This window comes from Lithobates pipiens, unplaced genomic scaffold, assembly GCF_037356315.1.
Source record: "Lithobates pipiens isolate NorthernLeopardFrog02 unplaced genomic scaffold, aLitPip1_a1.2 Scaffold_1, whole genome shotgun sequence".
In the NCBI taxonomy this organism is placed as follows: Eukaryota; Metazoa; Chordata; class Amphibia; order Anura; family Ranidae; genus Lithobates; species Lithobates pipiens.
Genome location: NW_027507685.1, coordinates 45,290,123 through 45,304,223, shown reverse-complemented (window position 1 = coordinate 45,304,223; position 14,101 = coordinate 45,290,123). Strand labels below are relative to the sequence as shown.

Below are 14,101 nucleotides of genomic sequence, written 5' to 3'. Positions count from 1 at the left end.
AGTACTCGGGTACTCTGATGGGCTGTGACAGGTACTCGGATGAACTGTGACAGGTACTCTGGTACTTTGATGGACCGTGACAGGTACTCTGGTACTTTGATGGACCGTGACAGGTACTCTGGTACTCTGATGGACCGTGACAGGTACTCTGGTACTCTGATGGACCGTGACAGGTACTCTGGTACTCTGATGGACCGTGACAGGTACTCTGATGGACCGTGACAGGTACTCGGGTACCCTGATGGACCGTGACGGGTACTCGGGTACCCTGATGGACCGTGACGGGTACTCGGGTACCCTGATGGACCGTGACGGGTACTCGGGTACCCTGATGGACCGTGACGGGTGCTCGGGTACCCTGATGGACCGTGACGGGTGCTCGAGTACCCTGATGGACCGTGACGGGTGCTCGAGTACCCTGATGGACCGTGACGGGTGCTCGAGTACCCTGATGGACCGTGACGGGTACTCGGGTACCCTGATGGACCGTGACGGGTACTCGGGTACCCTGATGGACCGTGACGGGTACTCGGGTACCCTGATGGACCGTGACGGGTACTCGGGTACCCTGATGGACCGTGACGGGTACTCGGGTACCCTGATGGACCGTGACGGGTACCCTGATGGACCGTGATGGGTACTCGGGTACCCTGATGGACTGTGACTGGTACTAAAATACTCTGATGGACTGTGATTGACAGGTACTATGAGGGGTGGTGAAAGGTCCTCTTTATTGGGGGGGGGGGGCAATCAGTATGATTGGTGTACGTACACTGAGCGGTAACGAGATGTTACCGCAATCTCCTCGTCACACACGATCGGTGTGTGAGGAGGAGAAGCCGGTAGCATCTCGTTACCGCGGTTTGTTTACATTTTAGTGATCGGATGTGAAAGGATCACAGCCAATCACGTGGATAAACAGCCGGCCAATGGCTGTTTACCAGCGTCGGTGACGAGCAGTGTTCCCGGGGCAACACGCCGCCACCGACGCGCACCGAGATTGCGCGCATGCACAGTGTGGGTGTGACCATCTGTGATCGGTCGTGACTTCATTTCCCCCCCCCAAAAAATAGAGCTTTCTTTTTGTAGTATTCGATCCCCTCTGCGCCTAATTTTTTTTTTTTTTTGCGCTATAAACAAAAATAGAGTGACAATTTTGAAAAAAGAAAAAAGCTAGATTTTTAAATTTTTCCTATAATATCCCAAAAACACAAAAAAATCATTTTTCTTCCTCAGTTTAGGCCAATATGTATTCTTCATATTTTTGGTAAAAGAAAAATCACGATAAGTATACATTGATTGGTTTGTGCAAAAGTTATAGCGTCTACAAAATAGGGATAGATTTATAGCATTTTTATTATTATTATTTCATTTTTTTTACTAGTAATGGCAGTGATGAGCTGCTATTATTTATTTATTTTTTGCGGGACTTCGACATTGTAGCAGACAGATCAGACACTTTTTTTTTTTTTTTTTTTTTTTTTTTTTTTTATTATTATTATTTTTTAACTTTTTTGGGGGGGATCAGTTACATGTAAAACAGTGATCAGTGCTATAAAAATGCACCGATTACTGAATAGATGGCACTGGCAGGGAAGGGTTAACACTAGTGGGGATCAAGAGGTTAAATGTGTTCCCTGGGAGGTGTTTCTAACTGTAGGGGGAGTGTACTGACTGGAGGAGGCGAGAGATCGCTGTTCCTGGTCACTAGGAACAGCAGATCTTTCTACTCCCCTGTCAGAATGGGTTTGTTTACATCACAGATCCTCGTTCTGGCTCTCTGTGGAGCAATCGCGGGGGTGGCCAGCAGACATTGCGGCTGCCAGTCACGTGCATCGGCTCCGGGCGTGCGCCCACTGTATCTATTGCACGCATCAACGTACAGCTACGGCGATTCTCGCAATAGAGCCAACCTGCTGCCGTATAATGACGGCGGCTGGTCGGTAAGTGGTTAAAACATTAACACGTTTATCATTCCAGATTTGATTATTACAATACAAACAGGATTTTTTAACTACATATAACTTTGTTGTTACAAAGATCATAAGCAGTTTGTATATATGTTTTTACATTGTGGATTGTCTATGGGTGCAAGTCTGATTTCAGAAATAATTTTATTAACAGATTTTTAATAGGTTTGTTTATTTAATTTGACAGGTGATATGTTACTATAGTATCTAGCACGTGGTTTTTATATATTTTTTTTCTCATTCATTTGTATTGCTGATGTGTGTGCATTGTTACTGAAGCTGACTCTGTATAATTCGCATATTCTTCATAGCAACCAAGGTGCAGGGTTTCAACTTCATTTTTTCCCCATATTGACCTACCTGCTCCTTGCCACCCGAGCTCTGCTCACCATCCGCAGACTCACTAGTATCACTGCTCTCCCTCCACGGCCTTCCGACTCCTGGTGTACAGGCAGCATGACATGGGGTGGGGTCAGAGTGTCAGAACTCATAGGCCCCACCCACTCCTTGCTCACTAGTAATGTGGCGCTGCCTTTCTCCTACGTACCATGGGTGAGGTGGTGGGGAAGCCTCTGCTTGGAGGCTTAGACCAATCTCAAATTCTCCATTTCACCTTCTTTTTCATGGAATACCATCTTCAAGAGAAGTCCACACCCCCCCCCCCCCCCATTAAAGTGGATGTAAACTCAGAAGGTTTTTTTTTTATTTATTTTTTTATCCTAATTTATGCATTAATATGAAAAGCGTTCTGTGTGTAGCAGCCCCCCTAATACTTACCTGAGCCTTCTCTCTATCCAGCGATTGTCCATGAGTGCCTCAGCCATCCAGGATTCTCCCTCCTGTGGCGGCAGCATTGGCTCCCACTGCTGTCAATCAAAGTCAGTTAGCCAATCAGGAGATTGCCCTATACTATCTGATTTGAAAAGGGAAGTACATACCATTATAGAGGCTGATACACACTGTTGGGGAGCAACAAGAAAAATGTAGAGACCTCTGGAGGGGGTGGATGTACTACTCTGAGATACCAAATGTTTGAGCATGTCCTTCTATGGTAACCAAAGTATATGCACAATAATGTGTTACTCCTCCAAGATAAGTCTCTCTATAAAAAAAGTAAACCGCACTAAATAAACTATTATGCTAAATAAAATAAGTGGAAGAGCAGCAGCGGCTCAGCTGTAAGATACATACAGAACTATAAGAATAAAAATGAGCTGTGCTCATAATCATGCGAACAATTACAAAAATAAAACGGAAACCAAGACACCAAAGGGCAAAAATTTGTGAAATTTGGGAATCGCTCTTCCAAGTGTGTGAATCGCTTTTCGGAGTCATCTGGTGACAATAACACAATTGCATGTAATTGCACAATTTATCATCTGTATTTAATTTTGTAATGTGAGAAACCCTAATCAAAAAAATGAATTGCTCTTTGTAATATGTAAACCGCAATTCAGATTCCACTCAAATATAATTGTCACAATTATTTGCAAAAATTGTGGCATGAGTGTGTAACACTTTTCAAAGTCCCCACAAGGAAAAATAACACAATTGTGTTCAGTCAGTCTTCAAACTGAATAGATCACTTCTCAGAATCTTCACAGTGTGACACTGACTCGCAAACACGACAATCTCTCCACCACATACCAGACAGTAAGCTGTATAGCGCTTGCGGCTAATAACCCAGCCTGGGCCTTTAATCACCAGTTGGAATCAGACTGCAGCTCTCATCCAGGGGCCACAATGGGGTCAGACAGATGGTAATGGACTTGAATCCCCGTGAGATCAATCTCGGTCACTGATGAGAACGATACCGGCTTCATTCAGGATACACCATACTGGAGCGCGCAGCAGCCGATGGTTCTCGAGTAGGTAGTAATTAGGGGTGACGTGCATGCCCCGTTGATGCATCTCTCTATACCTGGGTATTGGCTGAATAGACAACCTCCTTCTTATTTTTTTTTTTTTTATACATTTTAGTCAATGAGCTACTATGACTATGTATGAAGTGTTTCCACATGTGTTGATTTATTCCCCACTGGTTTCTGTGTGCTGCAACAGAAAAGACGGCCACAGAGATTCCTGGTTTAGTACTTTGTATGGCCAGAGTTGCACATGTCCTACTGGTACAGTAAATGTTATCGGAGAAGACCTATAGTGTTCATTTTAATATGTTTGAAAATCGGTAATCCTAATGCTGCTTGTAATTTTCAAATTTCTTGATTTCCAGGCCTCATCGTTGGAGTGGTGCTGCGATATGGTATCCATGTTTCTAGTGATGTCAACAATGTAACCATGAGCTGTGAGCAGGAAATGAGCACGGCCACACTGGTAGTGAACGTGAGCGGCAAGTTCTACGAGTACACCCTGAAAGGGGAGATCAGCTCTCAGGAGCTGAACAACGTCCAGGATGATGAAATGCTGCGGAAGGTGAGAATGGGTGGATGGTGGGTACAGTATCATGTGTGGGCATGTATTAATGAACCTTGTGCAGCACGCACTTCACGTGTAAAAACTGGTTAGTCGCTATACATTCTGCAGTATTAATAACTTCATTTTATGTAGTAGGTCAGTAATTCTAATAATTTTACTACCTTGTTTCCCATGTGATTAGGTTCATAGGTAGCACCGGCAGGATCTGTCTGGCTGCAACCTGTTTAGAGATGTCTAATTTTGTTCAGAAAAGTAACCTAGTTACATATTTTACTTGTTAATGTTGAGCTATAGATGAATACACTGACTTTCTTCAGTGTGCCTAGATAAAGGTAATATCTTTATTAGTATACATGTTTGTCAAGTAGTAGAAATGTGAAAACAGAACTAAATGTGTTAGTGGTTTCAAAGTAAGGTAAAAAAAAACTTCTGTATGCAGATTCCCCCCGCAGCTCCCCTAAATACATACTTGAGCCTGATCTCATTCCAGCGATGTGCACAAGAGGCTCTCTCGCTCCTTATTGACTCAGACATGGCAGCAGCAACTTCAAAGTATTCAGATCACCGAAACCAGTGTATCTGAATACTGTATATTTTTTTTTAAATCCCGCACCATTGGCAGCTGAGTAAACAGGAAGTGACGTCGCTTCCGTGTTTACATCCAGGAGACTGGAATGAAGCCATTTCCGGCTTCGCGACAGTCTGTCACTAGATGCCAGAAGCAGTGGATTGTCGATCGGGCCTCCCGGTGGGACGCTCCTCCGGGATAACAGCCGAGCAGCTTTTAGCTGCATCGGTTGTTATCCTTGGATAGCCGATTGCCCGCTCTTAAAAAAAAAAAGGTACCGGGATGATGCCTGCAGTTGCAGGCATCATCCAAATATAACCCTCGAAAGCCGAGTATGCACATCTGCGTATGCTCGGTGGGAAGATGTTAATATTCTCAGCTGTGTGATTATATTGTTGTGCTTTTTAAATATTTAAAATGTAAAATCTGTCTGGTGTGTTGAAATACCGTTTAATTGAATGTGTTTTTTTGTTTACAGTGCCTTGAAAAAGTATTCATACCCCTTGACATTTTTCATTTTGTCATGTTGCAACCAAAAACGTAAATGTATTTTAATTGGGATTTTATGTGAAGTACCAACACAAAGTGGCACATAATTGTGAAGTGGAAGAAAAAAGATAAATGGTTTTCAATTTTTTTTTACAAATATGTGAAAAGTGTGGTGTGCATTTGTATTCAGCACCCCTGAGTCAATACTTTTGTAGAACCACCTTTCGTTGCAATTACCCCAAAAGACTTACAGCTGTATGCATCTACCAGCTTTGCACATCTAGAGTAAATTTTTCGGGCATTCTTTTTTAGAAAATTTTGCTAAAGATCTGTCAGATTGGATGGAGAGCATCTGTGATCAGCAATTTTCAAGTCTTGCCACAGAATCTCAATTGGATTTGGGTCTGGACTTTGACTGGGCCATTCTAACACATGAATAAGCTTTGATCTAAACAATTCCATTGTAGCCCTGGCTGCTTCCAGCATTGTCCTGCTGGAAGATGAACATCCGCCCCAGTCTTTTGCAGACTCTAACAGGTTTTCTTCTAAGATTGCCCTGTATTTGGTCCCATCCATCTTCCCATCAACTCTGACCAGCTTCCCTGTCCCTACTGAAGAAAAGCATCTCACAACATGATGCTGCCACCACCATGTTTCATGGTGGGGATGGTGTGTTCAGGGTGATGTGCAGTGTTAGTTTTCCACCACACATGGCGTTTTTGCTTTTAGGCCACAAAGTTACATTTTGGGTTCATCTGACCATAGCACCTTCTTCCACATGTTTGTAACATTATTCTAGATTTAGACCTTAAATAGCGGAACGGTAGTTATCCTGAATGCTATAGTTAAATTTTTACGAAAAAAAAGTTGTATTTTTTATTTACGCTTGATTTGCTAAAGCGTTGTGGACGTAATTGTCCCCGTTTTTAGCAGTAAGGGAAAATTTGCCCATATCCAATATGGCGTCCCCGGATCCAGTTACTTGTGACTCAGAACGAGGCTTGGATTCTGTATTTAAGATGGTGAGTCACTACGCTGCCTGTTCCCCATTGATAACGTCTGTTGATGACAAAATGCGCCTGGAGGAGGACGCGTAGTGACGTCACCACACTTTTCGACTAGGAGGACAGGCTCCGTTTGTGTATGCTGGCCGGCATTTTCTTTTATATGCATTCAATTTACTACTGAATTGTAAGTGCAACTTTTAATTAATTCATACATTTTTGAATATACTACACCATGGTAGTCCTCTTTTTCCTGAGCATTCAATGAGCGCGCACAGACATTGGGACGGATGAAGTAGACGGCTTCACCCAATTAACATCTGTGCTGTGGTCACCTGCAAGCTTAAAGGCCCAGGCTGGGTTCAAACCACTTGCCTTTAATGCTTGCCATTTGGTAAGCAGAATCTACAGCTATGGTTATCGGGCACTTTTTTATGTTTGTGCATGCACACTGTGGTGTTTATTAACCAGTGACTACAGCATTTATATTTCCTTGATCTTCCTGGCATGTGGGTTTTTATGGACTCAATTTTATGAAATTTTGTAGCGCAGCTTTTTTTATTCCTTATAGTTAGGTGTATCACATGCAGGCCACACATTTCAGATAATTATTTGTAAAAAATAAAAAGTGAAAACCATTTATAATTTTCCTTCCACTTTGTGTTGGTCTATCACATAAAATCCCAATAAAATACATTTACGTTTTTGGTTGTAGCATGACTAAATGTGTAAAATTTCAAGGGGTATGAATACTTTTTCAAGGCACTGTATAGCGCATGTGTGGTTTCAATGTGAAGTATTACATTTTAGTTGTGTTTTGCATGTTGGTAAAATCCTTTTACTGAAAAAGCTAGAAGCTAGCTTTTTGTGTGCGGCTGTGCATGTTAAAACATACTGGACTGCGCTTTTCATGTGCTGCCACTCATCCCTACAGGTATGCTATGCTTCCCTGGTACAAAAAGGTTTGGCAGAATTAACCACTTCAGGCCCGGAAGGATTTACCCCCCTTCCTGACTGGGCCCCTTTTTGTGATAAGGCACTGCGTCGCTTTAGCGGACAATTGAGTAGTCATGCGACACTGTACCCAATCAAAAATTGCCGTCCCTTTTTTCCCCAAAAATAGAACTTTCCTTTGGTATTTGATCACCTCTGCCGTTTTTTTATTTTTTGCGCTATAAACAAAAAGCGTCAATTTTTTGAAATAACACAATATGTATTAAATATATATTATATGTAATATAGTTTTTTGCCAGTAATGGTGGCGATCTGCGATTTATTTATTTTTTTACTGCGACATTGCAGATCGAACATTATTGACACTTTTTATGGGACCACTGCCATTTATACAGCGATCAGAGCTAAAAATAGCCACTGACTACTATATAAATGTCACTGGCAGGGAAGGGGTTAACACTAGGGGGCGATCAAGGGGTTAAATGTGTTCTTTCACACAACACACGATCTGTCTCCTCTCTCCCCTGCCAGAACGTAGATTTGTGTGTTTACACACACAGATGCTCATTCTGGCTCTGTCAGGAGCAATCGCAGATGCCTGCACACGCATCGGTTCCTCAGTGCCACGGCGAGCGCGCGCTCCCTATACCCCTTAAAGCGGCCGCCGTACAACTACAGCGATTCGTGCAGGGGATCCAAATACAAGATACAGGGAGTGCAGCAACAAACAATCCTTGGTTACAAACGTGCGCAGGGACGATTGAATATGCATTTGAAGAGTACAGATTCCTGAGAGTCCAAAAAATAGCAGGGTTCATGAAGAAGACAGTATCTCTCAGCCTTTTTTCAATCAAGGCACACATTCTGCACAAACCCAAGGCACCCCATTCTGAAATGTAGAAAAGTGAACGAATGTTTTTACATAACACAGCAATATCCACACATATAGGACGCCCAACATGATTTATTCTTCCAAAGCAAATACACCTTTGCACTCTGGTATTCCAATCTTTTTCTTCCCTCTCACTCAACTAACATGATCCCAGTGCAGCCGAAGGGCAAACAAAGATGCCATACAGATGTCTGACATCCTCCTCATCAACCAATGACGTTTTTGGTTGTGAGTACGCTGGTGGCTAGAAGGTTGTAGTGAAGCTCAATGAAAAGTGACTTTATATAACTAAAGGGCAGGCTTGATCCGCCTGCTGGCTTTTATACAATTTTTGGGTAATTTTGAGGCATTTTGGCAAGGCATCCTGGAAGAAACCGGAAGGTACCCTGATTGAAAAAGGCTGTACTAAACTAGTGTGTGTGTGTGTGTGTGTGTGTGTGTGTGTTTTTGTTTTTGTTTTTTAGCACGTTAACATGTTTTTTATTCTCCTGCATTGAAGATATGTTTTCCACAACAACAGTTTGTAAATAGGATGCACTGCTATTAATTTGAACAGGCTCCACTGATATACATTATTGACCTATGTTTTTGTCTGTTTAAACTAGTGCAGCACTCTAATATATGCAAAACTACTTCTTAAAAATGTAAAGTACAAACGGTGCCTTAAATCTCATAAGTGGGTTTCATACTCAAATGGCTATAAATCCGTCTCAATAAATGTAATTTTATTTACACCTAAAACCCCCTCTAATGCATAACATTATACTCCATACCAGGTTCTGATACACAATTATTTGTGGTAAACATGGAAAATCCCAAAATATAAAGTCCACTATGTGAAAATTTAAAGTGGCCAGTGCTCAGACTTCATAGCATTCAGTGTTCATTGATGAAACCTCTCGATGCTCCCCTCCTTTGCCACCACACTCACCAGAATATGATGACCCCCTTTATAAAAGTGGGTCTACAAGCACTTTAAAAAAGAAAAAAATGCAGCCTCGTGTTCCTGTTCTGTGCGGAAGAATCCTCCGCTGGTACTCTCCGTTATGTGTGTATGTATGGGGAGATGAAACCCAAGGCAGCCTCCAATAGCATAATTCACGGTCAAGAATTTCACTTTATTGTGAAAAGAAGTATGGTATAAATGGTCAACCAAATAGTAGATTTTACACAATAAAAACAGAAATGTGGGATATATATTTTGGTCATAGAATTTGTTAGGGTCACGCTGTATTTGAATACCTAAATATTTTACATTTATTTACCCACTGTAAGGGAGTATTTGCTGTGGTAACTTGTGGTAAAGGGTCTAGAGAAAAAAGTATAGATGTTGATCAATTCATTCGGACACCCGAGAAGCGCCCAAACTCATTGAAAAGCACCAGAGCAGCCCGCAAGGAGCAATCCGCGTTGTGCAAATATAATTCAGTTTTATTTGAACCATGAACACTAAAACTATTCAAGAGTATCAATGCTTGCATTACACAAGCCAAGAGGGCTACTCCATAGTACTCCCTATATCAATCTGTGTTCCAATGGCCGGAAATAGGAAAGCGGAAGTGATGTCAAGATCCGCCCAACACATTTTGGCACACTGACGTCTTCAGGAGAGGTCACTGATGCTTTCTGAGGAGGAGCTCTCAGGGGACCTCATTCCACATAACGAGTAAGTATAACATCTTTATTAATAAAAAAAAAAAAAAAAAAAAAAAAAAAAAAAAAAAAAAGGGGGACAGGGTGGTTTCTAATACCTTTTTTAAGTAGTTTGTTTCGGCCAAGGTGGCCCAAACAATTTAGATTACTAAGTGATGTGGCATCAGCTACACTGTGTTCCGAAGCAGTGTGGACGGCTTCCCGTCTCATGCTGAAACAATATCAAGTTGGCCTGACTGCTTTTTAGCCATTCTGGAGAAGTCTTGCATTTTTATCAGTAATTCCAAGCTTTTTTGATTGTTTGAGGTGGAGATTGTGATATCATCCACCTGCCTCTCCAATTTTGTTTCGACTGCAGATAGGAAGTTACCTGTACTGCTGTGGAACAGCAGCCACATAACATATGTAGTTAATTCTACTACAGCATGATACAGCACACACCGTGGCCGCATCTCTTAGTAATGGAAATAGTTCACATTGGACAGCGTGTCCCAAACAAACTATTTAATGTTTCGGCAAACATGGAATTCAACTTTAAATTCAAATTAAACAAGTTTTAGAGATGATTGTAATTACCATAGGAAAATGGTAAACATAAAGGTGCCAGTATGCAGTGTCAATATTCGTAAAAAATATATAACTTCTTTTTGGCAGGGTGAATGATTGAGCATTTTCTCTTATTTTACAGGTTACATTTGATCCTGAAGTTTTTTTCAACATTCTTCTTCCGCCAATCATATTTTACGCAGGATATAGCCTAAAGCGGGTAAGGTATAGAAGTTTTCACACAGTCAACAAAGTCTATCTAAATCCAAAAACCAAAACATAAATGTATTGCCATCTTAAAGTGGTTGTAAACCTCAGACATGAAATATGAACACAGCATCTCAATTAAGAGCACCAAGTTGCATTTCTGTCTGCTGATTCGTTCCTCTGCTAGTAAAGTATTCCTATTCACTGTGGGAAATCATGTAATAAACCATTCTGACATTATATATTTTTCAGAGGCATTTCTTCCGAAATCTGGGCTCTATCTTGGCCTATGCCTTCCTAGGAACTGCAATTTCTTGTTTTGTCATAGGGTAAGTATTTCTTGTCTGGCTGTAATACCAGTATGACATTGTGAAATATCGACTCATAATTTAGCATGAATTTTTGCCTGTGATGTTTTAGTGTCTCTGATGTTTGAAGCACCGATGCGGACACTGCCAGTACTGTGAATGATAGGATGTTAACCAGGGGTAGGCAACCTTGGAGAGATGGAGATCTAACTAAACAATTAAGATTGCAAAGGTGTATTGACCCTTTCTTCAAGGAGATAAGAGTTTATAAGGTAAGGAATGTTTGAGGAGTCTAGTGGTCAGAAGCAGGTAGCGCAGAGTCTAAGGGTCAAAGTACACACACACACACAAAGTATACTGCTGATCCATCTTATAACACTACCAGCCCAGCACTGAGGACCTGATCATACAGCTGGCACCCTTGTGCAGATTGGGTCCCCTTTGGCCCTTAGTTTCCCTGGATCCACCAGATCTTTGAATTGCTGCTCTAAGGCCCCTTTCACACTGAGGCGGTGGGTGCATCGGCGGTATAACGCCACTATTTTTAGCGTCGCTTTACTGCCAATTGCACGGCACACTTTCCCCTCCTCTAGCAGCCGAGAAAGTGAAAAAAAAAAAAACACCAATGCAACGCTGTGCCGGCGGTATAGCCACGCTGACCCATTCGTTTCAACGGGATGGAGCGGCGTATACACCCAAAGATGCTGCTAGCAGGACTTTTTTTTTTTTTTTTTTGTGTCCTGTCAGCGCACTGCTCCAGTGTGAAGGGCTTTCACACTGGAGACACAGAAGCAGCGCTTTGCATGCACTATTTTTAGCTCAGTAGCGCCTGCAAAGAGCCCCAGTGTGAAAGGGGTCTAACACAGATACGTTTCGTGGTTTGGCAGCATTGGCTGGACAGATCCTTACTTCACACTGCTCGCCGATTGGTGCCCGCTCTCTCGTTTTCACATCTCCAGATTTTTAAGATGCTTTAAAATGCTTTGTTTTGGATTTTTTCTCCAAAATCTCAAATCCCTTCTTCATATGGTTTAAAATGTGTTTTCTAGAATTCTACCTGCAGTATATGAAATGTTTTGCATTTTGGTCACCGTGTAATAGTTAACCACTTTAAAAAGGCAATTTAATTTTTTTTATAATTCTAGCTGATTTTGCAATTTGGCCCATGGCTTAGTTTAGCTACTAATGATTTAGACAGTTTGGCCTTAATAAGGTAACTTTCTAAATTTTTCTATAGAAAAAGTTGCAGTCTATAACTTATTTTCTTCTAATTATTCTCTGCTGTTGCTTATCTAAACCCTAACAATGAACTTTTTGCATTGGAATCTGAGTTGGTATACAGTTGAAAGTATTTTGTGATATCTGTTTGATTAGTGCATAAACTGTTGATCCTGTCAGATATGTAGAGCTTCCATGTGTTATCTTACTAGCCCTTCATAGTTGTTATATTGGTCTTTAGAATGGTTAGCCCTTATGTTGTAGATATTTGAGAGTAGTTGAGTAGTTGAGTAGTTTAGTCGCTCAAAAAATTGTTGTTAGCCCCTGCCATGAAATATGAACAAAGCATATGCCTCTATAGTGTGTAGTTGTCTCACTAAGTGTCATTTCTCTCTGCTGCCTCATTCCTCTTCTATCTGCCTGAGTCACTTCTTACAGTTTTTTCTGATACCAAGAGGTAAAAGGGCGACAGGGAAGGGAGCTCCAGCACAGCTCTTGATGAACAACTTCAGCTATTTTCTGAGTGTTGGGTGAAGGTGGGGTGTGTAGCTTCCCTCCAATCAGCTGTCAGAGCTCCCCCCATTGAGCTCTGCAGAGTGCAACTTCAGCTTCCTGCCCCCTGATTTCTGAAAGGTCAAATAACTGTATAAATTCTGCACTTTGACTGTAGAGAAGAGCGCACTGCAGGCACAACCTAATGAATGTAGGAGGATTTGTTTCATCTCTGTGTATCACCTTAGGCCAGTCACTTTTTTACTGGGTATATGTAAGGGTTTTGGTGACCCCTTTAGTTTCATGAATGCTGGTGTTAAATTGCAGAGACCATGGGCCTTATTTCTGAAAATATGAGGGAAAATGCATCTAACACTCCCCTTTTCTACAAATGACGATAATCACAGTTTCTATTGCACCGATTTTCCTATACTGTCAAGGGACAGAACAGACATTTTATCTCCCAGACACTTCCTTAAGTACTTCTGCTCTCACACCTGTACACAAAGTTTGAACCAGAACAATTTTTACATTTTTGCTATGGACTGGTTTTTTTTCCCAGCAAAAAGTTTGTCATTATTTAAAGTGCTTGTAAACTCCTGAAATGAAGAGAGCATATCCCTCTATAGTGTGTACTAGCCTCAATCAGTAGTACGAAGTGTGACTTCTGTCTCCTGTATCTTCCCTCTGCTATCTGCATTAGTCACTTCTGACAGGTTATCCAGACATCGCAGAATCTTGGGGGACGGCCCTGCCTACCTCCATAACACAGAAGGTGATTGACAGCCTCAGCTGTGCATGTGTCTTTATGAGACTCTGTAGAAGGGGGGGGTGTCTTTTCCCTCCACTCAGGTCTCAAGTTACACTCAGCTATCATCTATGTTCTTTGCAGTGTGTGACATAAGATCCTTGCACATTTTAATGAGCAGGGCGTTTTGGGAGCGCTGTATACAGCACTCCCAAACTACCCCAAAGATCATGCTTGCAGGACTTTTCCTAATGTCCCACACAGAGCACTGCCCCAGTGTGAAAAAGTCACACTGAAATGAATGGGAAGCGGTTTTCAGGCGCTATTTAGAGGCTATTTCCAGCATGAAAACCGCATCAGTGTTAAAGGGGTTTAAGATAACAAAGGACCAGACATATTTTGGGGCTTTGCAATAGTGAGGTAGAAGGACAGGACATGCTATATATGTCCTGTGTACTTTTAAGTCCTCAAATGCTTAAATGAGTTATAGGAAGGGTAATCTGTGAAAACCAGGGCAGCAAATAATGAAGGGTTTTCCAACAGGACCCAATCAGAATTCTTATTTCCCGCTTTAGCTTAGAGTATTTGAGGTGCTGATTGGTTGTTACCATATTTTTTT

General features: G+C 41.7%; 1 protein-coding gene across 1 annotated transcript in view; it reads left to right on the top strand.

Moving 5' to 3' along the window:
• Positions 1-14,101, top strand: part of SLC9A6 (solute carrier family 9 member A6) — a 117,211-nt gene that overhangs the window by 56,908 nt on the left and 46,202 nt on the right. The window contains exons 2-4 of the mRNA XM_077491081.1: positions 4,201-4,400; positions 10,652-10,729; positions 10,969-11,045. Of these exons, the coding sequence (XP_077347207.1) occupies positions 4,201-4,400; positions 10,652-10,729; positions 10,969-11,045 (355 nt within the window). The remainder of the gene's footprint in view (positions 1-4,200; positions 4,401-10,651; positions 10,730-10,968; positions 11,046-14,101) is intronic.